The sequence below is a fragment of the Gasterosteus aculeatus genome, chromosome 15, assembly GCF_964276395.1.
Source record: "Gasterosteus aculeatus chromosome 15, fGasAcu3.hap1.1, whole genome shotgun sequence".
NCBI classification, from domain to species: domain Eukaryota; kingdom Metazoa; phylum Chordata; class Actinopteri; order Perciformes; family Gasterosteidae; genus Gasterosteus; species Gasterosteus aculeatus.
In genome coordinates, this window is record NC_135703.1 from 4164864 (window position 1) to 4191444 (window position 26581).

At 43.0% G+C, this 26581-nt stretch overlaps 3 protein-coding genes across 10 annotated transcripts in view; all 3 read right to left on the bottom strand.

Annotated features, from left to right (window-relative positions):
* Positions 1-26581, bottom strand: part of LOC120832601 (interferon alpha-inducible protein 27, mitochondrial) — a 99541-nt gene that overhangs the window by 72002 nt on the left and 958 nt on the right. For 2 of the 6 annotated variants that reach the window (XM_040199011.2, XM_040199012.2), the window contains exon 5: positions 25850-26389. The exons of 1 other annotated variant lie outside the window; for it this stretch is intronic. In XM_040199011.2, coding sequence (XP_040054945.1) covers positions 26232-26389 — 158 coding nt within the window. In that variant the 3' untranslated portion in view covers positions 25850-26231. Of the gene's footprint in view, positions 1-3027; positions 3261-3458; positions 3621-3756; positions 3799-4548; positions 4714-4837; positions 4948-25849; positions 26390-26581 lie in introns of those variants that run through there. 3 more of the 6 variants (XM_078089477.1, XM_078089478.1, XM_078089476.1) reach the window with 3 other exon arrangements.
* LOC120832602 (interferon alpha-inducible protein 27, mitochondrial) lies at positions 10194-12139 on the bottom strand. Of its 2 annotated transcripts, none has more exons than XM_078089487.1 (4): positions 11715-12139; positions 10923-10964; positions 10625-10786; positions 10194-10426 (listed from the first exon to the last, which is right to left on the bottom strand). In XM_078089487.1, the coding sequence occupies exons 1-4, from the start codon at positions 11722-11724 to the stop codon at positions 10329-10331; spliced, it is 312 nt and encodes a 103-aa protein (XP_077945613.1). In that variant the 5' UTR covers positions 11725-12139; the 3' UTR covers positions 10194-10328. The 2 variants fall into 2 exon arrangements, with proteins under 2 accessions (XP_077945613.1, XP_077945614.1); XM_078089488.1 differs by having other exon boundaries at positions 11439-11727.
* On the bottom strand, positions 17783-19728 carry LOC144388400 (interferon alpha-inducible protein 27, mitochondrial-like). 2 transcript variants are annotated; one of them, XM_078089489.1, is made up of 4 exons: positions 19304-19728; positions 18512-18553; positions 18214-18375; positions 17783-18015 (listed from the first exon to the last, which is right to left on the bottom strand). In XM_078089489.1, the coding sequence occupies exons 1-4, from the start codon at positions 19311-19313 to the stop codon at positions 17918-17920; spliced, it is 312 nt and encodes a 103-aa protein (XP_077945615.1). In that variant the 5' UTR covers positions 19314-19728; the 3' UTR covers positions 17783-17917. The 2 variants fall into 2 exon arrangements, with proteins under 2 accessions (XP_077945615.1, XP_077945617.1); XM_078089491.1 differs by having other exon boundaries at positions 19028-19316.

Sequence of the window (26581 nt, forward strand, 5' to 3'; positions counted from 1 at the left end):
CTACGCCTCGATATCTTGTCCATGAAGACCACAAACAAGATTGGTGACAAGGCGCAGCCCTGGCGAAGGCCAACCCCCACCGGAAACGCCTTCGACTTACTGCCGAGCACCCGAACACAGCTCTCGCTTTGGGCGTACAAGGATTGGATGGCCCCAAGCAAGGACCCCCTCACCCCGTACTCCCGCAGCACCTCCCACAGTATCTCTCGGGGGACCCGGTCATACGCCTTCTCCAAGTCCACAAAACACATGTAGACTGGTTGAGCATACTCCCAAGCCTCTTCAAGAGTGAAGAGCTGGTCCGTTGTTCCACGACCAGGACGAAAACCGCATTGTTCCTCTTCTATTTGAACCGCAATACTATTCTAATAGTACGGAGTGGTAGTGGCTTCCAACTTGAGAATCTGAAAGAGTAGCGAGGTTCAACTTGCTCACTCCACAAACACCAGAATTAAAGAGGGTACAGGTTGTGGTGGAATAGCGCAGGGGAGCCGCTGTAAGGCTGAAGTGTGGAGGATCCTTGGTTCAAACCCCCTCTCTCAGATGGAGCACAGTGCAGCCAAATATTTGCTCATTAGGCTTTGAAACAGGTTTCAGCATCTCAATCTCAAGTTTAATTACAATAAACAGAGAAATCAAGTGTGATCAGGAATCCGGAAACATTTATTAGCCAAAAAATGTCAAACATACAAGGAATTTGTCTTGGCGATTAGTGCGCGACAGTAGACAGACAAGACAACAGTGCACAAGTAATAAAATAAAGTGGAATGAAATGCTAATGCAATGGGTTAGTAAGAATAAGGCTAAGGCTATGGGTTAGTATAAAACAAGGGAATAAAGTTAAAAAATGTAAATATTAAAAAGTAAAAAAAGAAAAATATTAAGCATAAAGTGCACTAACAAACAAGTAACAGACAAGAGACAAAGTGACAAGTGACAAAGTGATGAATTGCAGTTAAAGTGACATGTGCAGTATGAGGGGGAGTGACCGGTGGAATGTTATAGTCAGTCAGTGGGGGACCGGGCTCTGTTGATGAGCCCGACTGCCGACGGGAAGAAACTGTTCGTGTGGGGGGAGGTCGTAGTCCTGATGGACCTCAGCCTCCTGCCAGATGGAAGGGGCACAAACAGTTTTTGTCCGGGGTGGGAGGGGTCGGCCGCGATCTTTTTAGCTCGCTTCAGAGACCTGGAAGCGAACAAGTCCTGCAGGGACGGCAGATTGCAGCCGATCACCCTCTCTGCAGACCGGATGACACGCTGCAGCCTGCCCTTGTCCTTGGCTGTGGCTGCAGCGTACCAGACGGTGATGGAGGAGCAGAGGATGGACTCGATGATGGCCGTGTAGAAGATGTAGATGTGGCCAAATAGTACAAGGGAATGACAGGCTGGCTCAGACCTGCTGTTGTGGGTTCAAGCCCAGTCATGGGAATGTAATAACTTTTGAGGTTCAACTGACAAGCTCAAGGTGCAATAGGATCAATGAAAGCCAAATAGATGTATGGTGAGCTAGCACAGTTAGGAAAGCTTCTGTCTCTAACCTGCACTTGCAGGTTGTGGGTTCAAGTCCACTTGTGGAAATGAGTTTTAGTGTTTAAAGAGTTTTAGGGTTTCACTCACATTCTCAAGGTTCGTACGAGAAACCAAGTTCCTCAAGTGTGAGCAGGACTGGTGGTGAGTGCAGGGGCCAAAACCTCTAAGCATCAATGGGTTCAAATCTCCTGTAATTTGCAACACCAACTAGTTCAATTTGTTTAAATATTATTCTTGAGTTTCAATTCCTTAATCTTATAACAATTTACTAGAAAAAAATCGAGCAATATGAGTTGATGATGCTTAAAGTAAGTATTCCTGACAGCAGGGGGAGACGACACTGAACAGGCTCTTTATGTCAAGACAATTTGGTCTTTTAACTTTCTTACCTATTCGAGCTAGGGATGCACCGATCCACATTTTTTCACTTCCGATCCGATCCCGATCCCGATACCTAAATTTGGATATCGGCCAATACAGATAATATTCCGATACCAGAGCTGTGTTTGAAAAACAGGAAATCCTGTTAACAGAAAAAATTCTGAAAACAAATTTGAAACTAAGGGTTTCAGATTGATTGTCATGTCAATATTTATTTAATTTCATAAATGTCAAATACTTGAGTCTCAAAAATTTTGAAATATGAAAAGTGCAAGTGTGAACAGCTTACACACTTGACACACAGTCTCACTCGTTTACAAAAATATCAGCACAAATCAAGTAAACTGACTCTTGTATCATGAACAACATGTCAAATATCTGAAGAAAAGTGCAATAAAATAACTGTAAACATCTTACACACTTGACCCAGTCTCACTCACTCATTCACACACGCAATCACACTTACTCTCTCACACACACACACAATAAGTTTTAAAACAGTGTGCATCAGAACAGCACTTAAGATGACCTGGAATAAACTAAACACCAGAGTCTAACTATTCTTTAAAAGAAAATAAAAATTGAATGTCTCAAAGTTGACTCTGAGGAAGTGATGTAGTGTTCAACAAATCTTATATCGGCAGGTTCTTCTTGAGGAATATGAGCATTTCTGCTCTCTCTGCAGTTAGACGATTCCTTTTTTCATCCACGGTATTGGATGCCGTGCTTAACAGTCTAGCCGCAGTGCCATCCTGCTAGTCTGCTAGCTGGCTGCAAACTGTGGAATGGATTCCTGAACGGAGGCGCGGCTCAATGAGACAGTTATGAGACACGCTCAGGAAATCCATTCCACAGTTTGCAGACAGCTAGCAGACTAGCATGCTAGCAGGCGGGGATCACTTTTGGAGTCATTTCAGCAGACGACGTTAAAGCGCAGACATGGCTCTTTGATATCGGAAATCTCCAAAGGTTGTATCGGGAAATCCGATATCCGAATTGCTCTGGTATCGGATACCGATACTGGATCGGATCGGCCCCATCCCTAATTCAAGCATTAAAAAAAATCCAGAAATATTTCAAATGAAGTACTTACAGCAGACACACAGAAGCCATATCTTCATCAGGATAAACTGATTTATTGAACATTTCAGTTTTCTGAGATGACAAAGGCGATGTAGAAGAAATGAACCGGTGTGATCTTTTTATTTTTTTTAAAGCTTTCCTAATTAGCAAAGCTTGTTTAAAACTTGTCTAAATGATGATGGCAACCAGTCTGGTCAGAGCTCCTCCGATTGCTGCACCAGTGCCGGCTGCCGCCGCTGTGGCAGCTGTTCCCAGACCAGCCGCACCTGAAGGAGGAATACTCAGGGATTACATCACCATGTGGAGCACAACACCAGCCTCATTATGACATACACAGGGGTGTGGTCACATTACAAAGCTAAATAAATGCCTACAATGACCACGTGAAATGACCACTAAGACAAAACCGTTACAACCACAAGTTGTAAAAACATTCATTTAGGAAATCCAGTATCGGCGTTTACCTGCAGCCTGCAGAACAGCCACGGTGCTCCCGGCAGCCACCGCCCCCCCGTTGGCCACGGCGGCTGCTGACATCATACCTGCAGCCCAGGAGCCTGCGGCGATCCCAGCCGAGGTGAAACCTACGGCTCCCAGAACCAGAGGGACCGCAAGAACTCCGCCTACTGCACACGGACAACACAGCAGAGGGCCATTTACGAAGAAATAATGCATGATAGGAATTTAACATGTAATAGAGCTGGAAATCCGAGAAAAGTAAACATTGTTATTCCATGAAGGCTGTGCTGTGAGAGGTCTTACCGGCTCCTGTTCCGACTGCTGCTCCGGCAGCAAGATAAGTCACTGGAAAGAGGAAAAAACAAAAAGCATTCCAAAACATTTAAATCAATAAACAAAAACACCTTTCTCGTTTGAAACCAAAAGCCGTAAAATGAGAGTGCAGTTTTCTCGTTTATGGTTTATAACCAAAACACGAGACAAACTCGTCATCTGAAATAACTTAAACACAGTTAAACATAATTAAATCTATGGTGTGAATACACGTATTCTGCCGCCTGCTGGTGGAGATGAGAGCACGTTTACTCTGAACTGTCTGTAGTCTGTCTGCTCTGCGGTCACTGACACAATGCGGGCAAAATAAATATCAGAGTAACGAGTGTGCGCGTAGTCAACCACTGCTGCTAACACACATCCCGTCCGACCAGGATTAGTTATTTATATCCATTAATCAACGTTTCTCCTCACGTTTCCCGTGACACCCGCTGGCACCGCAGACGGATTTCTCGCGCACGCACGTTCCATCGCGTTGACTCTTACTGTGAAAATCCACGTACTTCCGGTCCAGCGGGCGACGCCTCGTTTTTGTTTGTTTCTGCTATGGGCGAAACCCAAAAAGAGATTAAACGGAGTAAAACGTTGTCAGTCTGTCTCGTATTTTGGTTCTAAGCGAAAAGCGAGGAAACGGCTGCCGACGTTGAAAACACAGTTTTCTCGTTTTATATCAAAAGCGGCAAAACTGACTATGAAAAAGTGCACGGACCGAATCCACACATTGAAATACGTCAATACGGTGAAAGTAACGGCGATACTCACAAATCCCCATGGTTTGTTTCAGTGTACCCGCCCACAGACGAGCCTGGATGAGCTCGATAAGGTTATATATGCTGAGGGGCGGGGCGTTTCTCATGAAGTGAAACTGGAACACAGCGGCTGCTGGCCAGTAGAGGGCAATAGGCCCCCTCCCCCGGAGCGCCCCTCCTTGAGCCGAAAAAGAAAAGAGTAGTAATAATAAATGTCAATTTTTATGTTTTTGAAATATGGAATGTACCCAGTAATATTTGTAAAATATGATTTCTGTGCAAAATATATGCTTTCCTCTCACCCGATGTTGGCTGGGATTGATTTGGCTGGGATTGAGTCCCCCCTCCCCCCCTCGCGACCCTCTATGAAGGATAAGCGGTTTGAAGACGGATGGAACCGTTACTTCTGTCTGACACGTGACCTGCGGCCAAACGACGCATTGTGAGAAATGAACACGTGAGGGCGCCAGAGAGTCACTTCTTATTCTGCTATGATCACTAAAATCAACCGTAACAGCAAAGCACGAATGGACATTATAAGTGTAAAAATCCGACTCTGGCTTTTAATGTAAAGTTTGTTTATACATGTTTACTTTTCTACAAATAGACAGTACAATATTAAAGGTTTGTTTCTAACTTTAACAAAACGCTTGGCCAAGGAAAAGAACAAGCACATACTTCTTCAATTATCCATAACGAACGCATCTGTGGAAACACCTTGGTGTTTGCCCTGCCAACGGACCGTTGATGTGCACAACGTGCTTTGTCGCCCCAATTATAAAGACATAATGGAGTCCTCCTGTGTCCAATGACCTGTACCTCCCCAGTGTATTTAAACCACGTGTGTCCCTTGGTTCATTAAATGAGCTTCATATGTCGGTGAGTGTTTGTTTGCCCGTGTCCTGGTCCTCGTTTTGCCTATAGGCATTTCTGATTATTTAATCAAAGGCTTTATTTTTTTTGCTTGAATTCTGCGTTTTGACAAAGTTTTATGACAAAGGCCAGCGCAAGGAGTGCCCCATCCGGACCTACTTGGTGACGTCTCGCGGCGCAGGCAGCTCTGGTATCAGAGCCCTAAAAACTCTGCGCTCCTGGGATCTGGATATGGACGAGGCTGTCTTGAGGTCAAGGGCACCGAAAGGCCCCATGCTCGAAGATCAGGCCGCACATCTTCTTTGACGACCAGATGTCTCATGTGGAGGGGGCAAAAGCAGCGGGGGTAGTAGCTTGCCATGTTCCCTATATGGCAAGTGGGTTAGCTCATAGAGATACTAAGAGATAGTAATGGAGCTGATGCAATAGACTCATGTATGATGAAGTAATCCATCCTTCTAACTAAACAGGGAGGATAAACACATGTCAAACATACATTTGTTCTTAGCTTGGCCTGTATTAGTCCTATGAAGAATTATTAAATGGTTCTTTACACTTTAATAAAGTTATTATTGGAAACTTATAAACCATATTTGAGTGAAACTCAATGACATTTGTATTTTTTTGTTATTACATACCAGCTGTCCTCTGTATTATTATCTGTACTTGTTTCCATCTCTGTAAATGTCACTCTACCCTTTAGAAAAACAAAAAAGCCAATACATACAAAGCACATTTAACATTAAGCAAAGGTAAATATTGGGCGTGTAAATATTGAGCGTCTAAAAAAAGTCTATCTTTAAAACTAAACAATAAAAATAGTCAGAGTGCATTTCACCAAACTGGATTCAAGTTTTTATCATTTGCGAGATGGTTCGTCATCACTATACAAACTTTATATTTTACAGGATGTAATAATCGACATTCACTCCATCGGAGCATTTGGCCAACCCTCATCTTGAATATAAAAGGCGGCTTGGATGGGAACTTCTAACAAAGAGAGAGAGAGAGAGAGAGAGAGAGAGAGAGAGAGAGAGAGAGAGAGAGAGAGAGAGAGAGACTACCTAAGGTATCAAGGTAAACTCTAGAACAGCGATTCCCAAAGTTTGGGCCGCGAAGGTACTGCAGGTGGGCCGCGAGAGGTCATTTACAATAAATAAATAGTTTATGAATTTTCAATTTTTAAAAGTTTGAAATTAATATAAAAATATGTATGATGCGGCACATTAGTTATGTGAAACATTAGTTGATGAAGCACAAACAATTTAAACGGAAAGATTAATAAATCAATAAGGCTCTCGCTCGAAACGGCTGCTCTTGTCCGCCTGTCGCTGTTCAACAAACGCGGCGCCCTCTTGTAGTATTAAAGTAAATATACCGCATTTTCCGCACTCCAAGGCGCACTTACAAGGCTTTAATTTCCTAAAAAAACGACAGTGCCTTATAATCCGGAGCGCCTTATATATATGGATCAATTGGTTAATCGGTTGATCCATACTGGTTGCACGCGGCGCTCAAGGCGCGCTGCCAAACACGCCAAAGCTCGTCTACGACGGCGAGATGCTGAGCGGCGCTCAAGCGCGTGAGATGTGGAGCTGCTTTCAGGGCGCGTCGGAGAAACAAAGCTGTCGTTCTCGCCGAGCACTTCATGAGATTAAAGAGACGGTGCCCTTTTCTCTACAGTAGCTGAACCGTCTTAACGGGGAAAATAAGTAAATAACTGATGTTTCACATAACTAAATATTTTTATATTCATTTCAAACTTTTCAAAATTGAAAATTATAAACTTTATTTATTTATTGTAAAAATGACCTCTCGCGGCCCACCTGCAGTACCTTCGCGGCCCACACTTTTGGCTCTACAGGGTTTTATACCTTTCTAATGAAACGAAAACAGGTTCTGATGAGCCTTAAACTGTGCTGGTTAGTCAGGTTTCTCCATAAAGAAAACTTTAAAACCAAACAATAGTAATTGTCAGAGTACATTTCACCAAACTGGATTCAAGTTTTTATCATTTGCGAGATGGTTCGTCATCACTATATTTGGAACATGAGAACAAAGACAAAAGAAACACAAAAGAGTCGCTGAACCAGTTTAGTTCTGACGGCTCATTCAGAGCAAACATTATATTTTACAGTAAAGTAAATATTGTTTTCGCATTTAAAAGAATGGTGGCATCAAAACCAAAGTAAAAAGTAAGTACAATATGAAGATCATAATAGTGTTATTCTGGTATGCAGGGTCTGCCTCTACTTGGAGGTTAAAATATTTATCATTTTATATTGATGTATATCGACAGTAAGGGCCAAATACAGCTGTTTTCGTTGAGCTGACACGTGACCTGCAGACTATCGAGAAACGACGCACTGTTAGAGATGAACACAAGAGGGCGCCAAAGACTCATGCCTAATTCTGCCTTAAAGGAACTTTTATTAAACCCAAAACGTGTGTAATCGGAGATTTAAAAAGACTGAAACTCTGCTAAAAATGAATTTAAGTACGGTTTACCTTGTTGAATAATCCTTCACAGGGCTCTCAAGTGTCACGCATTCAGCGTGACTGTCACTTATTTCGCTCTGCGCATCGTCCGTATCAAGTACATTGATATTTGCCGCGGGGCGAGGGCTTCAGCTGCCTCTCTTTTGACTGTTTGCATCCCTGAGCTACTCATCTGGGTGAGCTGATCCCTGAAGCTCAAACATGTTTATTTCTTCTGGGATTGGGTCTCCTCTCTGCTGAGGAGGAACCTCGGGGAATCCTCAGACGGGTTTGCTCCACAGTCGGGATTTGATTGACCTTATTTGAACCGCAATACTATTATAATAGTACGGAGTGGTAGTGGTTTCCAACTTGAGAATCTGAAAGAGTAGCGAGGTTCAACTTGCTCACTCCACAAACACCAGAATTAAAGAGGGTACAGGTTGTGGTGGAATAGCGCAGGGGAGCCGCTGTAAGGCTGAAGTGTGGAGGATCCTTGGTTCAAACCCCCTCTCTCAGATGGAGCACAGTGCAGCCAAATATTTGCTCATTAGGCTTTGAAACAGGTTTGAGCATCTCAATCTCAAGTTTAGTTACAAGAAACAGAGAAATAAAGTATGATGTGGCCAAATAGTACAAGGGAATGACAGGCTGGCTCAGACCTGCTGTTGTGGGTTGTGGGTTCAAGCCCAGTCATGGGAATGTAATAACTTTTGAGGTTCAACTGACAAGCTCAAGGTGCAATAGGACCAATGAAAGCCAAATAGATGTATGGTGAGCTAGCAGTTAGGAAAGCTTCTGTCTCTAACCTGCACTTGCAGGTTGTGGGTTCAAGTCCACTTGTGGAAATGAGTTTGTGTTTAAAGAGTTTTAGGGTTTCACTCACATTCTCAAGGTTCGTGAAACCAAGTTCCTCAAGTGTGAGCAGGACTGGTGGCGTAGTGGTGAGTGCAGGGGCCAAAACCTCTAAGCATCAATGGGTTCAAATCTCCTTTAATTTGCAACACCAACTAGTTCAATTTGTTTAAATATTATTCTTGAGTTTCAATTCCTTAATCTTATAACAATTACTAGAAAAAAATCGAGCTATATGAGTTGATGATGCTTAAAGTAAGTATTCCTGACAGCAGGGGGAGACGACACTGAACAGCCTCTTTACGTCATATAAAGACAATTTGGTCTTTTAACTTTCTTACCTATTCGAGCTAGGGATGCACCGATCCACATTTTTTCACTTCCGATCCCGATCCAGATACCTAAATTTGGATATCGGCCAATACAGATAATATTCCGATACCAGAGCTGTGTTTGAAAAACAGGAAATCCTGTTAACAGAAAGAATTCTGAAAACAAATTTGAAACTAAGGGTTTCAGATTGATTGCCATGTCAATATTTATTTAATTTCATAAATGTCAAATACTTGAGTCTCAAAAATTTAGAAATATGAAAAGTGCAAGTGTGAACATCTTACACACTTGACACAGTCTCACTCACTCGTTTACAAAAATAACAGCACAAATCAAGTAAACTGACTCTTGTATCATGAACAACATGTCAAATATCTGAAGAAAAGTGCAATAAAATAACTGTAAACATCTTACACACATACACACTTGACACAGTCTCACTCACTCATTCACACACGCAATCACACTTACTCTCTCACACACACACACAATAAGTTTTAAAACAGTGCATCAGAACAGCACTTAAGATGACCTGAAATAAACTAAACACCAGAGTCTAACTATTCTTTAAAAGAAAATAAAAATTGAATGTCTCAAAGTTGACTCTGAGGAAGTGATGTAGTGTTCAACAAATCTTAAATCGGCAGGTTCTTCTTGAGGAATATGAGCATTTCTGCTCTCTCTGCAGTTAGACGATTCCTTTTTTCATCCACGGTATTGGATGCCGTGCTTAACAGTCTAGCCGCAGTGCCATCCTGCTAGTCTGCTAGCTGGCTGCAAACAGTGGAATGGATTCCTGAACGGAGGCGCGGCTCAATGAGACAGTTATGAGACACGCTCAGGAAATCCATTCCACAGTTTGCAGCCAGCTAGCAGACTAGCATGCTAGCAGGCGGGGATCACTTTTGGAGTCATTTCAGCAGACTACGTTAAAGCGCAGACATGGCTCTTTGATATCGGAAATCTCCAAAGGTTGTATCGGGAAATCCGATATCCGAATTTCTCTGGTATCGGATACCGATACTGGATCGGATCGGCCCCATCCCTAATTCAAGCATTAAAAAAAATCCAGAAATATTTCAAATGAAGTACTTACAGCAGACACACAGAAGCCATATCTTCATCAGGATAAACTGATTTATTGAACATTTCAGTTTTCTGAGATGACAAAGGCGATGTAGAAGAAATGAACCGGTGTGATCTTTTTATTTTTTTTAAAGCTTTCCTAATTAGCAAAGCTTGTTTAAAACTTGTCTAAATGATGATGGCAACCAGTCTGGTCAGAGCTCCTCCGATTGCTGCACCAGTGCCGGCTGCCGCTGCTGTGGCAGCTGTTCCCAGACCAGCCGCACCTGAAGGAGGAATACTCAGGGATTACATCACCATGTGGAGCACAACACCAGCCTCATTATGACATACACAGGGGTGTGGTCACATTACAAAGCTAAATAAATGCCTACAATGACCACGTGAAATGACCACTAAGACAAAACCGTTACAACCACAAGTTGTAAAAACATTCATTTAGGAAATCCAGTATCGGCGTTTACCTGCAGCCTGCAGAACAGCCACGGTGCTCCCGGCAGCCACCGCCCCCCCGTTGGCCAAGGCCGCGGTGGACATCATACCTGCAGCCCAGGAGCCTGCAGCGATCCCAGCCGAGGTGAAACCTACGGCTCCCAGAACCAGAGGGACCGCAAGAACTCCGCCTACTGCACACGGACAACACAGCAGAGGGCCATTTATGAAGGAATAATGCATGATAGGAGTTTAACATGTAATAGAGCTGGAAATCCGAGAAAAGTAAACATTGTTATTCCATGAAGGCTGTGCTGTGAGAGGTCTTACCGGCTCCTGTTCCGACTGCTGCTCCGGCAGCAAGATAAGTCACTGGAAAGAGGAAAAAACAAAAAGCATTCCAAAACATTTAAATCAATAAACAAAAACACCTTTCTCGTTTGAAACCAAAAGCGGTAAAATGAGAGTGCAGTTTTCTCGTTTATGGTTTATAACCAAAACACGAGACAAACTCGTCATCTGAAATAACTTAAACACAGTTAAACATAATTAAATCTATGGTGTGAATACACGTATTCTGCCGCCTGCTGGTGGAGATGAGAGCACGTTTACTCTGAACTGTCTGTAGTCTGTCTGCTCTGCGGTCACTGACGCAATGCGGGCAAAATAAATATCAGAGTAACGAGTGTGCGCGTAGTCAACTACTGCTGCTAACACACATCCCGTCCGACCAGGATTAGTTATTTATATCCATTAATCAACGTTTATCCTCATGTTTCCCGTGACACCCGCTGGCACCGCAGACGGATTTCTCGCGCACGCACGTTCCATCGCGTTGACTCTTACTGTGAAAATCCACGTACTTCCGGTTCAGCGGGCGACGCCTCGTGTTTGTTTGTTTTTGCTATGGGCGAAACCCAAAAAGAGATTAAACGGAGTAAAACGTTGTCAGTCTGTCTCGTATTTTGGTTCTAAGCGAAAAGCGAGGAAACGGCTGCCGACGTCGAAAACACAGTTTTCTCGTTTTAGATCAAAAGCGGCAAGACTGACTATGAAAAAGTGCACGGACCGAATCCACACATTGAAATACGTCAATACGGTGAAAGGAACGGCGATACTCACAAATCCCCATGGTTTGTTTCAGTGTACCCGCCCACAGACGAGCCTGGATGAGCTCGATAAGAGCCGTTTCTCAATACCTAAGACGGCGAGAACGGACTCGCGTTCCCGCGAGAATAGACTCGGGAGACAGACTCGGGAGTCCTGACTCACGGGTACGGGAGAACGGAGAACGGACATTTCCGCAATTGGAACAGCAGCTGACTTGATGACGTCACCACAGTAGGCGGTCTTTGTTTACGCACGCAAGTATCTCATCTGCCATCGCAGCTTGCTGAGGTGAAATGCATTCTGGGATATATGTCTCTCACAAGAACAGACGAGCCTGCTTCGATGCATGCCCGTACTCGGGCATGCATCGGGCAAGTACTCGGGCTGTGACTGATGACGTTTCACGAGTCCACGAGAATAAAAGTCCACACAAGAACGCATATTGAGAAACGGCCAAGGTTATATATGCTGAGGGGGGGGGGGCGTTTCTCATGAAGTGAAACTGGAACACAGCGGCTGCTGGCCAGTAGAGGGCAATAGGCCCCCTCCCCCGGAGCGCCCCTCCTTGAGCCGAAAAAGAAAAGAGTAGTAATAATAAATGTCAATTTTTATGTTTTTGAAATATGGAATGTACCCAGTAATATTTGTAAAATATGATTTCTGTGCAAAATATATGCTTTCCTCTCACCCGATGTTGGCTGGGATTGATTTGGCTGGGATTGAGCCCCCCCTCCCCCCCTCGCGACCCTCTATGAAGGATAAGCGGTTTGAAGACGGATGGAACCGTTACTTCTGTCTGACACGTGACCTGCGGACTCGCCAAACGACGCATTGTGAGAAATGAACACGTGAGGGCGCCAGAGAGTCACTTCTTATTCTGCTATGATCACTAAAATCAACCGTAACAGCAAAGCACGAATGGACATTATAAGTGTAAAAATCCGACTCTGGCTTTTAATGTAAAGTTTGTTTATACATGTTTACTTTTCTACAAATAGACAGTACAATATTAAAGGTTTGTTTCTAACTTTAACAAAACGCTTGGCCAAGGAAAAGAACAAGCACATACTTCTTCAATTATCCATAACGAACGCATCTGTGGAAACACCTTGTTGTTTGCCCTGCCAACGGACCCTTGATGTGCACAACGTGCTGCTTTGTCGCCCCAATTATAAAGACATAATGGAGTCCTCCTGTGTCCAATGACCTGTACCTCCCCAGTGTATTTAAACCATGTGTGTCCCTTGGTTCATTAAATGAGCTTCATATGTCGGTGAGTGTTTGTTTGCCCGTGTCCTGGTCCTCGTTTTGCCTATAGGCATTTCTGATTATTTAATCAAAGGCTTTATTTTTTTTGCTTGAATTCTGCGTTTTGACAAAGTTTTATGACAAAGGCCAGCGCAAGGAGTGCCCCATCCGGACCTACTTGGTGACGTCTCGCGGCGCAGGCAGCTCTGGTATCAGAGCCCTAAAAACTCTGCGCTCCTGGGATCTGGATATGGACGAGGCTCTCTTGAGGTCAAGGGCACCGAAAGGCCCCATGCTCGAAGATCAGGCCGCACATCTTCTTTGACGACCAGATGTCTCATGTGGAGGGGGCAAAAGCAGCGGGGGTAGTAGCTTGCCATGTTCCCTATATGGCAAGTGGGTTAGCTCATAGAGATACTAAGAGATAGTAATGGATATAAAACCAGCTGATGCAATAGACTCATGTATGATGAAGTAATCCATCCTTCTAACTAAACAGGGAGGATAAACACATGTCAAACATACATTTGTTCTTAGCTTGGCCTGTATTAGTCCTATGAAGAATTATTAAATGGTTCTTTACACTTTAATAAAGTTATTATTGGAAACTTATAAACCATATTTGAGTGAAACTCAATGACATTTGTATTTTTTTGTTATTACATACCAGCTGTCCTCTGTATTATTATCTGTACTTGTTTCCATCTCTGTAAATGTCACTCTACCCTTTAGAAAAACAAAAAAGCCAATACATACAAAGCACATTTAACATTAAGCAAAGGTAAATATTGGGCGTGTAAATATTGAGCGTCTAAAAAAAGTCTATCTTTAAAACTAAACAATAATAATAGTCAGAGTGCATTTCACCAAACTGGATTCAAGTTTTTATCATTTGCGAGATGGTTCGTCATCACTATACAAACTTTATATTTTACAGGATATAATAATCGTGCCACACCTCACTTTTACCCTGCGACATTCACTCCATCGGAGCATTTGGCCAACCCTCATCTTGAATATAAAAGGCGGCTTGGATGGGAACTTCTACCAAAGAGAGAGAGAGAGAGAGAGAGAGAGAGAGAGAGAGAGAGAGACTACCTAAGGTATCAAGGTAAACTCTAGAACAGCGATTCCCAAAGTTTGGGCCGCGAAGGTACTGCAGGTGGGCCGCGAGAGGTCATTTACAATAAATAAATAGTTTATGAATTTTCAATTTTTAAAAGTTTGAAATTAATATAAAAATATGTATGATGCGGCACATTAGTTATGTGAAACATTAGTTGATGAAGCACAAACAATTTAAACGGAAAGATTAATAAATCAATAAGGCTCTCGCTCGAAACGGCTGCTCTTGTCCGCCTGTCGCTGTTCAACAAACGCGGCGCCCTCTTGTAGTATTAAAGTAAATATACCGCATTTTCCGCACTCCAAGGCGCACTTACAAGGCTTTAATTTCCTCAAAAAACGACAGTGCCTTATAATCCGGAGCGCCTTATATATATGGATCAATTGGTTAATCGGTTGATCCATACTGGTTGCACGCGGCGCTCAAGGCGCGCTGCCAAACGTACCAAAGCTCGTCTACGACGGCGAGATGCTGAGCGGCGCTCAAGCGCGTGAGATGTGGAGCTGCTTTCAGGGCGCGTCGGAGAAACAAAGCGGTCGTTCTCGCCGAGCACTTCAAGAGATTAAAGAGACGGTGCCCTTTTCTCTACAGTAGCTGAACCGTCTTAACGGGGAAAATAAGTAAATAACTAATGTTTCACATAACTAAAGTGCCGCATCATGAATATTTTTATATTCATTTCAAACTTTTCAAAATTGAAAATTATAAACTTTATTTATTTATTGTAAAAATGACCTCTCGCGGCCCACCTGCAGTACCTTCGCGGCCCACACTTTTGGCTCTACAGGGTTTTATACCTTTCTAATGAAACGAAAACAGGTTCTGATGAGCCTTGAACTGTGCTGGTTAGTCTGGTTTTAAAGTTTTCTTTATGGAGAAACCTAACAATAGTAATTGTCAGAGTACATTTCACCAAACTGGATTCAAGTTTTTATCATTTGCGAGATGGTTCGTCATCACTATATTTGGAACATGAGAACAAAGACAAAAGGAACACAAAAGAGTCGCTGAACCAGTTTAGTTCTGACGGCTCATTCAGAGCAAACATTATATTTTACAGTAAAGTAAATATTGTTTTCGCATTTAAAAGAATGGTGGCATCAAAACCAAAGTAAAAATTAGTACAATATAAAGATCATAATAGTGTTATTCTGGTATGCAGGGCCTGCCTCTACTTTGAGGTTAAAATATTTAGCATTTCATATTGATGTATATCGACAGTAAGGGCCAAATACAGCTGTTTTCGTTGGGCTGACACGTGACCTGCAGACATCGAGAAACGACGCACTGTTAGAGATGAACACAAGAGGGCGCCAAAGACTCATGCCTAATTCTGCCTTAAAGGAACTTTTATTAAACCCAAAACGTGTGTAATCGGAGATTTAAAAAGACTGAAACTCTGCTAAAAATGAATTTAAGTACGGTTTACCTTGTTGAATAATCCTTCACAGGGCTCTCAAGTGTCACGCATTCAGCGTGACTGTCACTCATTTCGCTCTGCGCATCGTCCGTATCAAGTACATTGATATTTGCCGCGGGGCGAGGGCTTCAGCTGCCTCTCTTTTGACTGTTTGCATCCCTGAGCTACTCATCTGGGTGAGCTGATCCCTGAAGCTCAAACATGTTTATTTCTTCTGGGATTGGGTCTCCTCTCTGCTGAGGAGGAACCTCGGGGAATCCTCAGACGGGTTTGCTCCACAGTCAGGATTTGATTGACCTTATTTGAACCGCAATACTATTCTAATAGTACGGAGTGGTAGTGGCTTCCAACTTGAGAATCTGAAAGAGTAGCGAGGTTCAACTTGCTCACTCCACAAACACCAGAATTAAAGAGGGTACAGGTTGTGGTGGAATAGCGCAGGGGAGCCGCTGTAAGGCTGAAGTGTGGAGGATCCTTGGTTCAAACCCCCTCTCTCAGATGGAGCACAGTGCAGCCAAATATTTGCTCATTAGGCTTTGAAACAGGTTTGAGCATCTCAATCTCAAGTTTAGTTACAAGAAACAGAGAAATAAAGTATGATGTGGCCAAATAGTACAAGGGAATGACAGGCTGGCTCAGACCTGCTGTTGTGGGTTGTGGGTTCAAGCCCAGTCATGGGAATGTAATAACTTTTGAGGTTCAACTGACAAGCTCAAGGTGCAATAGGACCAATGAAAGCCAAATAGATGTATGGTGAGCTAGCAGTTAGGAAAGCTTCTGTCTCTAACCTGCACTTGCAGGTTGTGGGTTCAAGTCCACTTGTGGAAATGAGTTTGTGTTTAAAGAGTTTTAGGGTTTCACTCACATTCTCAAGGTTCGTGAAACCAAGTTCCTCAAGTGTGAGCAGGACTGGTGGCGTAGTGGTGAGTGCAGGGGCCAAAACCTCTAAGCATCAATGGGTTCAAATCTCCTTTAATTTGCAACACCAACTAGTTCAATTTGTTTAAATATTATTCTTGAGTTTCAATTCCTTAATCTTATAACAATTACTAGAAAAAAATCGAGCTATATGAGTTGATGATGCTTAAAGTAAGTATTCCTGACAGCAGGGGGAGACGACACTGAACAGCCTCTTTACGTCATATAAAGACAATTTGGTCTTTTAACTTTCTTACCTATTCGAGCTAGGGATGCACCGATCCACATTTTTTCACTTCCGATCCCGATCCAGATACCTAAATTTGGATATCGGCCAATACAGATAATATTCCGATACCAGAGCTGTGTTTGAAAAACAGGAAATCCTGTTAACAGAAAGAATTCTGAAAACAAATTTGAAACTAAGGGTTTCAGATTGATTGCCATGTCAATATTTATTTAATTTCATAAATGTCAAATACTTGAGTCTCAAAAATTTAGAAATATGAAAAGTGCAAGTGTGAACATCTTACACACTTGACACAGTCTCACTCACTCGTTTACAAAAATAACAGCACAAATCAAGTAAACTGACTCTTGTATCATGAACAACATGTCAAATATCTGAAGAAAAGTGCAATAAAATAACTGTAAACATCTTACACACATACACACTTGACACAGTCTCACTCACTCATTCACACACGCAATCACACTTACTCTCTCACACACACACACAATAAGTTTTAAAACAGTGCATCAGAACAGCACTTAAGATGACCTGAAATAAACTAAACACCAGAGTCTAACTATTCTTTAAAAGAAAATAAAAATTGAATGTCTCAAAGTTGACTCTGAGGAAGTGATGTAGTGTTCAACAAATCTTAAATCGGCAGGTTCTTCTTGAGGAATATGAGCATTTCTGCTCTCTCTGCAGTTAGACGATTCCTTTTTTCATCCACGGTATTGGATGCCGTGCTTAACAGTCTAGCCGCAGTGCCATCCTGCTAGTCTGCTAGCTGGCTGCAAACTGTGGAATGGATTCCTGAACGGAGGCGCGGCTCAATGAGACAGTTATGAGACACGCTCAGGAAATCCATTCCACAGTTTGCAGCCAGCTAGCAGACTAGCATGCTAGCAGGCGGGGATCACTTTTGGAGTCATTTCAGCAGACTACGTTAAAGCGCAGACATGGCTCTTTGATATCGGAAATCTCCAAAGGTTGTATCGGGAAATCCGATATCCGAATTTCTCTGGTATCGGATACCGATACTGGATCGGATCGGCCCCATCCCTAATTCAAGCATTAAAAAAAATCCAGAAATATTTCAAATGAAGTACTTACAGCAGACACACAGAAGCCATATCTTCATCAGGATAAACTGATTTATTGAACATTTCAGTTTTCTGAGATGACAAAGGCGATGTAGAAGAAATGAACCGGTGTGATCTTTTTATTTTTTTTAAAGCTTTCCTAATTAGCAAAGCTTGTTTAAAACTTGTCTAAATGATGATGGCAACCAGTCTGGTCAGAGCTCCTCCGATTGCTGCACCAGTGCCGGCTGCCGCTGCTGTGGCAGCTGTTCCCAGACCAGCCGCACCTGAAGGAGGAATACTCAGGGATTACATCACCATGTGGAGCACAACACCAGCCTCATTATGACATACACAGGGGTGTGGTCACATTACAAAGCTAAATAAATGCCTACAATGACCACGTGAAATGACCACTAAGACAAAACCGTTACAACCACAAGTTGTAAAAACATTCATTTAGGAAATCCAGTATCGGCGTTTACCTGCAGCCTGCAGAACAGCCACGGTGCTCCCGGCAGCCACCGCCCCCCCGTTGGCCAAGGCCGCGGTGGACATCATACCTGCAGCCCAGGAGCCTGCAGCGATCCCAGCCGAGGTGAAACCTACGGCTCCCAGAACCAGAGGGACCGCAAGAACTCCGCCTACTGCACACGGACAACACAGCAGAGGGCCATTTATGAAGGAATAATGCATGATAGGAGTTTAACATGTAATAGAGCTGGAAATCCGAGAAAAGTAAACATTGTTATTCCATGAAGGCTGTGCTGTGAGAGGTCTTACCGGCTCCTGTTCCGACTGCTGCTCCGGCAGCAAGATAAGTCACTGGAAAGAGGAAAAAACAAAAAGCATTCCAAAACATTTAAATCAATAAACAAAAACACCTTTCTCGTTTGAAACCAAAAGCGGTAAAATGAGAGTGCAGTTTTCTCGTTTATGGTTTATAACCAAAACACGAGACAAACTCGTCATCTGAAATAACTTAAACACAGTTAAACATAATTAAATCTATGGTGTGAATACACGTATTCTGCCGCCTGCTGGTGGAGATGAGAGCACGTTTACTCTGAACTGTCTGTAGTCTGTCTGCTCTGCGGTCACTGACGCAATGCGGGCAAAATAAATATCAGAGTAACGAGTGTGCGCGTAGTCAACTACTGCTGCTAACACACATCCCGTCCGACCAGGATTAGTTATTTATATCCATTAATCAACGTTTATCCTCATGTTTCCCGTGACACCCGCTGGCACCGCAGACGGATTTCTCGCGCACGCACGTTCCATCGCGTTGACTCTTACTGTGAAAATCCACGTACTTCCGGTTCAGCGGGCGACGCCTCGTGTTTGTTTGTTTTTGCTATGGGCGAAACCCAAAAAGAGATTAAACGGAGTAAAACGTTGTCAGTCTGTCTCGTATTTTGGTTCTAAGCGAAAAGCGAGGAAACGGCTGCCGACGTCGAAAACACAGTTTTCTCGTTTTAGATCAAAAGCGGCAAGACTGACTATGAAAAAGTGCACGGACCGAATCCACACATTGAAATACGTCAATACGGTGAAAGGAACGGCGATACTCACAAATCCCCATGGTTTGTTTCAGTGTACCCGCCCACAGACGAGCCTGGATGAGCTCGATAAGAGCCGTTTCTCAATACCTAAGACGGCGAGAACGGACTCGCGTTCCCGCGAGAATAGACTCGGGAGACAGACTCGGGAGTCCTGACTCACGGGTACGGGAGAACGGAGAACGGACATTTCCGCAATTGGAACAGCAGCTGACTTGATGACGTCACCACAGTAGGCGGTCTTTGTTTACGCACGCAAGTATCTCATCTGCCATCGCAGCTTGCTGAGGTGAAATGCATTCTGGGATATATGTCTCTCACAAGAACAGACGAGCCTGCTTCGATGCATGCCCGTACTCGGGCATGCATCGGGCAAGTACTCGGGCTGTGACTGATGACGTTTCACGAGTCCACGAGAATAAAAGTCCACACAAGAACGCATATTGAGAAACGGCCAAGGTTATATATGCTGAGGGGGGGGGGGGGCGTTTCTCATGAAGTGAAACTGGAACACAGTGGCTGCTGGCCAGTAGAGGGCAATAGGCCCCCTCCCCCGGAGCGCCCCTCCTTGAGCCGAAAAAGAAAAGAGTAGTAATAATAAATGTCAATTTTTATGTTTTTGAAATATGGAATGTACCCAGTAATATTTGTAAAATATGATTTCTGTGCAAAATATATGCTTTCCTCTCACCCGATGTTGGCTGGGATTGATTTGGCTGGGATTGAGCCCCCCCTCCCCCCCTCGCGACCCTCTATGAAGGATAAGCGGTTTGAAGACGGATGGAACCGTTACTTCTGTCTGACACGTGACCTGCGGACTCGCCAAACGACGCATTGTGAGAAATGAACACGTGAGGGCGCCAGAGAGTCACTTCTTATTCTGCTATGATCACTAAAATCAACCGTAACAGCAAAGCACGAATGGACATTATAAGTGTAAAAATCCGACTCTGGCTTTTAATGTAAAGTTTGTTTATACATGTTTACTTTTCTACAAATAGACAGTACAATATTAAAGGTTTGTTTCTAACTTTAACAAAACGCTTGGCCAAGGAAAAGAACAAGCACATACTTCTTCAATTATCCATAACGAACGCATCTGTGGAAACACCTTGGTGTTTGCCCTGCCAACGGACCCTTGATGTGCACAACGTGCTGCTTTGTCGCCCCAATTATAAAGACATAATGGAGTCCTCCTGTGTCCAATGACCTGTACCTCCCCAGTGTATTTAAACCATGTGTGTCCCTTGGTTCATTAAATGAGCTTCATATGTCGGTGAGTGTTTGTTTGCCCGTGTCCTGGTCCTCGTTTTGCCTATAGGCATTTCTGATTATTTAATCAAAGGCTTTATTTTTTTTGCTTGAATTCTGCGTTTTGACAAAGTTTTATGACAAAGGCCAGCGCAAGGAGTGCCCCATCCGGACCTACTTGGTGACGTCTCGCGGCGCAGGCAGCTCTGGTATCAGAGCCCTAAAAACTCTGCGCTCCTGGGATCTGGATATGGACGAGGCTCTCTTGAGGTCAAGGGCACCGAAAGGCCCCATGCTCGAAGATCAGGCCGCACATCTTCTTTGACGACCAGATGTCTCATGTGGAGGGGGCAAAAGCAGCGGGGGTAGTAGCTTGCCATGTTCCCTATATGGCAAGTGGGTTAGCTCATAGAGATACTAAGAGATAGTAATGGATATAAAACCCATGATGCAATAGACTCATGTATGATGAAGTAATCCATCCTTCTAACTAAACAGGGAGGATAAACACATGTCAAACATACATTTGTTCTTAGCTTGGCCTGTATTAGTCCTATGAAGAATTATTAAATGGTTCTTTACACTTTAATAAAGTTATTATTGGAAACTTATAAACCATATTTGAGTGAAACTCAATGACATTTGTATTTTTTTGTTATTACATACCAGCTGTCCTCTGTATTATTATCTGTACTTGTTTCCATCTCTGTAAATGTCACTCTACCCTTTAGAAAAACAAAAAAGCCAATACATACAAAGCACATTTAACATTAAGCAAAGGTAAATATTGGGCGTGTAAATATTGAGCGTCTAAAAAAAGTCTATCTTTAAAACTAAACAATAATAATAGTCAGAGTGCATTTCACCAAACTGGATTCAAGTTTTTATCATTTGCGAGATGGTTCGTCATCACTATACAAACTTTATATTTTACAGGATATAATAATCGTGCCACACCTCACTTTTACCCTGCGACATTCACTCCATCGGAGCATTTGGCCAACCCTCATCTTGAATATAAAAGGCGGCTTGGATGGGAACTTCTAACAAAGAGAGAGAGAGAGAGAGAGAGAGAGAGAGAGAGAGAGAGAGAGAGAGAGAGAGAGAGAGAGAGAGAGAGAGAGAGAGAGAGAGAGAGACTACCTAAGGTATCAAGGTAAACTCTAGAACAGCGATTCCCAAAGTTTGGGCCGCGAAGGTACTGCAGGTGGGCCGCGAGAGGTCATTTACAATAAATAAATAGTTTATGAATTTTCAATTTTTAAAAGTTTGAAATTAATATAAAAATATGTATGATGCGGCACATTAGTTATGTGAAACATTAGTTGATGAAGCACAAACAATTTAAACGGAAAGATTAATAAATCAATAAGGCTCTCGCTCGAAACGGCTGCTCTTGTCCGCCTGTCGCTGTTCAACAAACGCGGCGCCCTCTTGTAGTATTAAAGTAAATATACCGCATTTTCCGCACTCCAAGGCGCACTTACAAGGCTTTAATTTCCTCAAAAAACGACAGTGCCTTATAATCCGGAGCGCCTTATATATATGGATCAATTGGTTAATCGGTTGATCCATACTGGTTGCACACGGCGCTCAAGGCGCGCTGCCAAACACGCCAAAGCTCGTCTACGACGGCGAGATGCTGAGCGGCGCTCAAGCGCGTGAGATGTGGAGCTGCTTTCAGGGCGCGTCGGAGAAACAAAGCTGTCGTTCTCGCCGAGCACTTCATGAGATTAAAGAGACGGTGCCCTTTTCTCTACAGTAGCTGAACCGTCTTAACGGGGAAAATAAGTAAATAACTAATGTTTCACATAAATAAAGTGCCGCATCATGAATATTTTTATATTCATTTCAAACTTTTCAAAATTGAAAATTATAAACTTTATTTATTTATTGTAAAAATGACCACTCGCGGCCCACCTGCAGTACCTTCGCGGCCCACACTTTTGGCTCTACAGGGTTTTATACCTTTCTAATGAAACGAAAACAGGTTCCGATGAGCCTTGAACTGTGCTGGTTAGTCAGGTTTCTCCATAAAGAAAACTTTAAAACCAAACAATAGTAATTGTCAGAGTACATTTCACCAAACTGGATTCAAGTTTTTATCATTTGCGAGATGGTTCGTCATCACTATATTTGGAACATGAGAACAAAGACAAAAGAAACACAAAAGAGTCACTGAACCAGTTTAGTTCTGACGGCTCATTCAGAGCAAACATTATATTTTACAGTAAAGTAAATATTGTTTTCGCATTTAAAAGAATGGTGGCATCAAAACCAAAGTAAAAGTAAGTACAATATGAAGATCATAATAGTGTTATTCTGGTATGCAGGGTCTGCCTCTACTTGGAGGTTAAAATATTTATCATTTTATATTGATGTATATCGACAGTAAGGGCCAAATACAGCTGTTTTCGTTGGGGCTGACACGTGACCTGCAGACTATCGAGAAACGACGCACTGTTAGAGATGAACACAAGAGGGCGCCAAAGACTCATGCCTAATTCTGCCTTAAAGGAACTTTTATTAAACCCAAAACGTGTGTAATCGGAGATTTAAAAAGACTGAAACTCTGCTAAAAATGAATTTAAGTACGGTTTACCTTGTTGAATAATCCTTCACAGGGCTCTCAAGTGTCACGCATTCAGCGTGACTGTCACTCATTTCGCTCTGCGCATCGTCCGTATCAAGTACATTGATATTTGCCGCGGGGCGAGGGCTTCAGCTGCCTCTCTTTTGACTGTTTGCATCCCTGAGCTACTCATCTGGGTGAGCTGATCCCTGAAGCTCAAACATGTTTATTTCTTCTGGGATTGGGTCTCCTCTCTGCTGAGGAGGAACCTCGGGGAATCCTCAGACGGGTTTGCTCCACAGTCGGGATTTGATTGACCTTATTTGAACCGCAATACTATTCTAATAGTACGGAGTGGTAGTGGTTTCCAACTTGAGAATCTGAAAAGAGTAGCGAGGTTCAACTTGCTCACTCCACAAACACCAGAATTAAAGAGGGTACAGGTTGTGGTGGAATAGCGCAGGGGAGCCGCTGTAAGGCTGAAGTGTGGAGGATCCTTGGTTCAAACCCCCTCTCTCAGATGGAGCACAGTGCAGCCAAATATTTGCTCATTAGGCTTTGAAACAGGTTTGAGCATCTCAATCTCAAGTTTAATTACAATAAACAGAGAAATCAAGTGTGATGTGGCCAAATAGCACCAGGGAATGACAGGCTGGCTCAGACCTGCTGTTGTGGGTTGTGGGTTCAAGCCCAGTCATGGGAATGTAATAACTTTTGAGGTTCAACTGACAAGCTCAAGGTGCAATAGGACCAATGAAAGCCAAATAGATGTATGGTGCGCTAGCAGTTAGGAAAGCTTCTGTCTCTAACCTGCACTTGCAGGTTGTGGGTTCAAGTCCACTTGTGGAAATGAGTTTTAGTGTTTCACTCACATTCTCAAGGTTAAATAGGAGAAACCAAGTTCCTCAAGTGTGAGCAGGACTGGTGGCGTAGTGGTGAGTGCAGGGGCCAAAACCTCTGTAAGTGCCAGTGGGTTCAAATCCCACTGTTGCCATGTCTTCAGTGCGCTACTGTGGAGGTAGTGGTGGGGGCCTTGTCCCCACTGGATGTTTCAGAGAAGTTGAGCCTGGGGGTTATGCAAAAACAGATGAGGACATGACTACAGTTTTGGTGGCATTTGTCATCATCTTTTGAATGATGATGAAATAATCAATTTCTTTAAGCTGTACATTTTGCAGCTTTCAACTTTTTGCCATTGTATTTATGCTACAGGCAAATCAGTTTATAAAGATGACATGTCATTTAGCTGATGCTTTTACCCAAAGCGACTTACAATAAGTGCATTCAACCATAGGGGTACAAACTCAGAAGAGCAAGAAACAAGAACATGCAATTACCTCTAATAAGCCAATTTACAATTTGCTATAGATAAGTGGCTTTACAAGCACAATTTAAGTGCTACAATTTGTTAGTCGAGTTAAAATCTGAAGAGGCGTGTCTTTAGTTTGCGGTGTGAAGGCTCTCTGCGGTCCTGGTGTCTTCAGAGAGCTCGTTCCACCATTTCGGAGTAAGGACAGCAAAGAGTCGTGATCTAGTCGAGTGTTTTTCCCTCAGTGAGGGGGGGACGAGCAGTTTGGTCGTAGTAGTCCAGGCGGGAGATGACTGAATCAGTACCTGCGCTGCCTTCTGAGTGAGAAGGGGACGTATTCTCCTGATGTTGTAGAGCGTGTATCTACAGAATTGTGTTGTCGCAGTTTGACACAACATATTTTGACATTTTTTACAAAGGATCTTTGTTTTTGGTGTAAGTGGAAATCCTTTTACAAAAATGAGGATGAAAAGGGCATGAAAATAAAGGAAACACAAAAATAGATGGATTCCCATTCATTTACATAGAAAATTTGGTTACAGTTAATCAGACATGATTGAAATTTGAAATTAAAGGTTGGCATTTGTTTGTGCTCATTACAGCCGCCTAGAGCATATCATTAAAAGTCAAAATATATTGGGTTGAAAAAAAGTCAAAAGAAAATGTCATGGGATAGATATTAGGTCAAAAATATTTAAAAAAAAATCACAGTATAGCATGTTGAATAAAGTCATAGAGCATGAAAAACAGTGGCAATGTCTGCCAGCTAGGGAGTCTTTCTGCAGGTGCAGACCAGGGTTCACTGTGCATGTGCCGTTTCTCCACGATTCAGTTTGGAACTCTTTGGCACCAAAGCCCGTCATCCCCGCACAGCAGCGTCATTCCAGTAGACGGGTGGAGGGCGCCCCCTAGCGTCCAACACGACGAAATGCACCTCTTTGAGGATGGACTCCAAGTGTTCCGAACGCCGTGTTCCGAAGACAAATAATGTCTAATGTTTCTCTCTAATGAATCGGGTTAATTTGACCACTAGAAAGTTTGTTTATTCGAAAAGCGAAAGAACCGAGCGCACAGACGTCAGCACAAGTGAGCCGCAAGCTAACGTTAGCCCATTTAGCAAGGGCCGCCGCGACTAGTCTTTATATTTGTTTGTTTGTGGTGGTTTTGTTGTCGTTTTCGCCCTTCAGCCCCCCCCCCCCCCCCCCCCGGTCGACATCATAACTCAGCAGTCAGTTTTTCATCTAACTATCCTCTCAAGTGTCACTATTTTCGGTCTTTAGTCACGCACTCAAATTTCTCACGCAAAAGAAAAGGCATCAAATGCTGTGTCATATGATGGTTTCTTCTACCTTTCAAAATAAAACCAGGGTTTTAAATGCATTTAAAAAAAAACTTGATATAGCATGTATTACAATCAAATATGACAGTTAAGGTTATTTTTTTTATTTTAACAGTTATATTGATCAAAAACACCTTTTACCATTTATATACAATAGTTTATTAGAGTAAAAGTGGAGAATTGAATGAAAACTTCCAATTCTCCATATGGCACAAGTCTGAAAACACCTTGCTGTAGTACCCTGCACTGCCACCAGGAGGCAAAGCCTCCTCAGCAACAAGTCTCATGTTCTCTTTACACAAATAGTCAATATCGGGATCATTTTCTGTTTAGCTTGTCTGATGAACATCAAATGAACATGGCTGCAGTATCACTAATAAGCTTTATAGGATCCATGGTCTAAAATGCATGAAAGAAAAACATTCAAACCGTCAGGGATCGCAAAAATGCTGCTTAGCAAGTCATCCAGTTCAATTGGTGCCGTTATTGGCAGTAGAGTCATCTTCGCATGTTGATTCTTTTTTTGCTTTTTTTTTTCTGCCGCCGCCGATGAGGCTGACCAGCCATCCCACTGCTGCACCAACGCCGGTCACAGCTGCAGTGACAGCCCCTGACAGACCAACTGCACCTGAAGCAACACCAAACAGGTATACATCAGAATTTGGGCTCCAGTAGGGCGGTCTACATGAAACAATGGCATCTTTATCTTCACAATGTAGTAGTATTTCAGAGAAGTCCACACGCTTCCTTGAATACTTTTTTTTTCAGTTCGCAAACAGTTTGCTTGTTGTTGCACTTTGAAGGTAGACAATGAGGTGGA

What these genes read in the sequence shown, in the direction of transcription:
- LOC120832602 (XM_078089487.1), bottom strand. An exon ending in AGCAGTCGGAACAGGAGCCG is followed by an intron (nt 10,787 to 10,922) that starts GTAAGACCTCTC and finishes GTCCGTGTGCAG; the next exon opens with TAGGCGGAGTTCTTGCGGTC. An exon ending in GGCTGTTCTGCAGGCTGCAG is followed by an intron (nt 10,427 to 10,624) that starts GTAAACGCCGAT and finishes TTCCTCCTTCAG; the next exon opens with GTGCGGCTGGTCTGGGAACA.
- LOC144388400 (XM_078089489.1), bottom strand. An exon ending in AGCAGTCGGAACAGGAGCCG is followed by an intron (nt 18,376 to 18,511) that starts GTAAGACCTCTC and finishes GTCCGTGTGCAG; the next exon opens with TAGGCGGAGTTCTTGCGGTC. An exon ending in GGCTGTTCTGCAGGCTGCAG is followed by an intron (nt 18,016 to 18,213) that starts GTAAACGCCGAT and finishes TTCCTCCTTCAG; the next exon opens with GTGCGGCTGGTCTGGGAACA.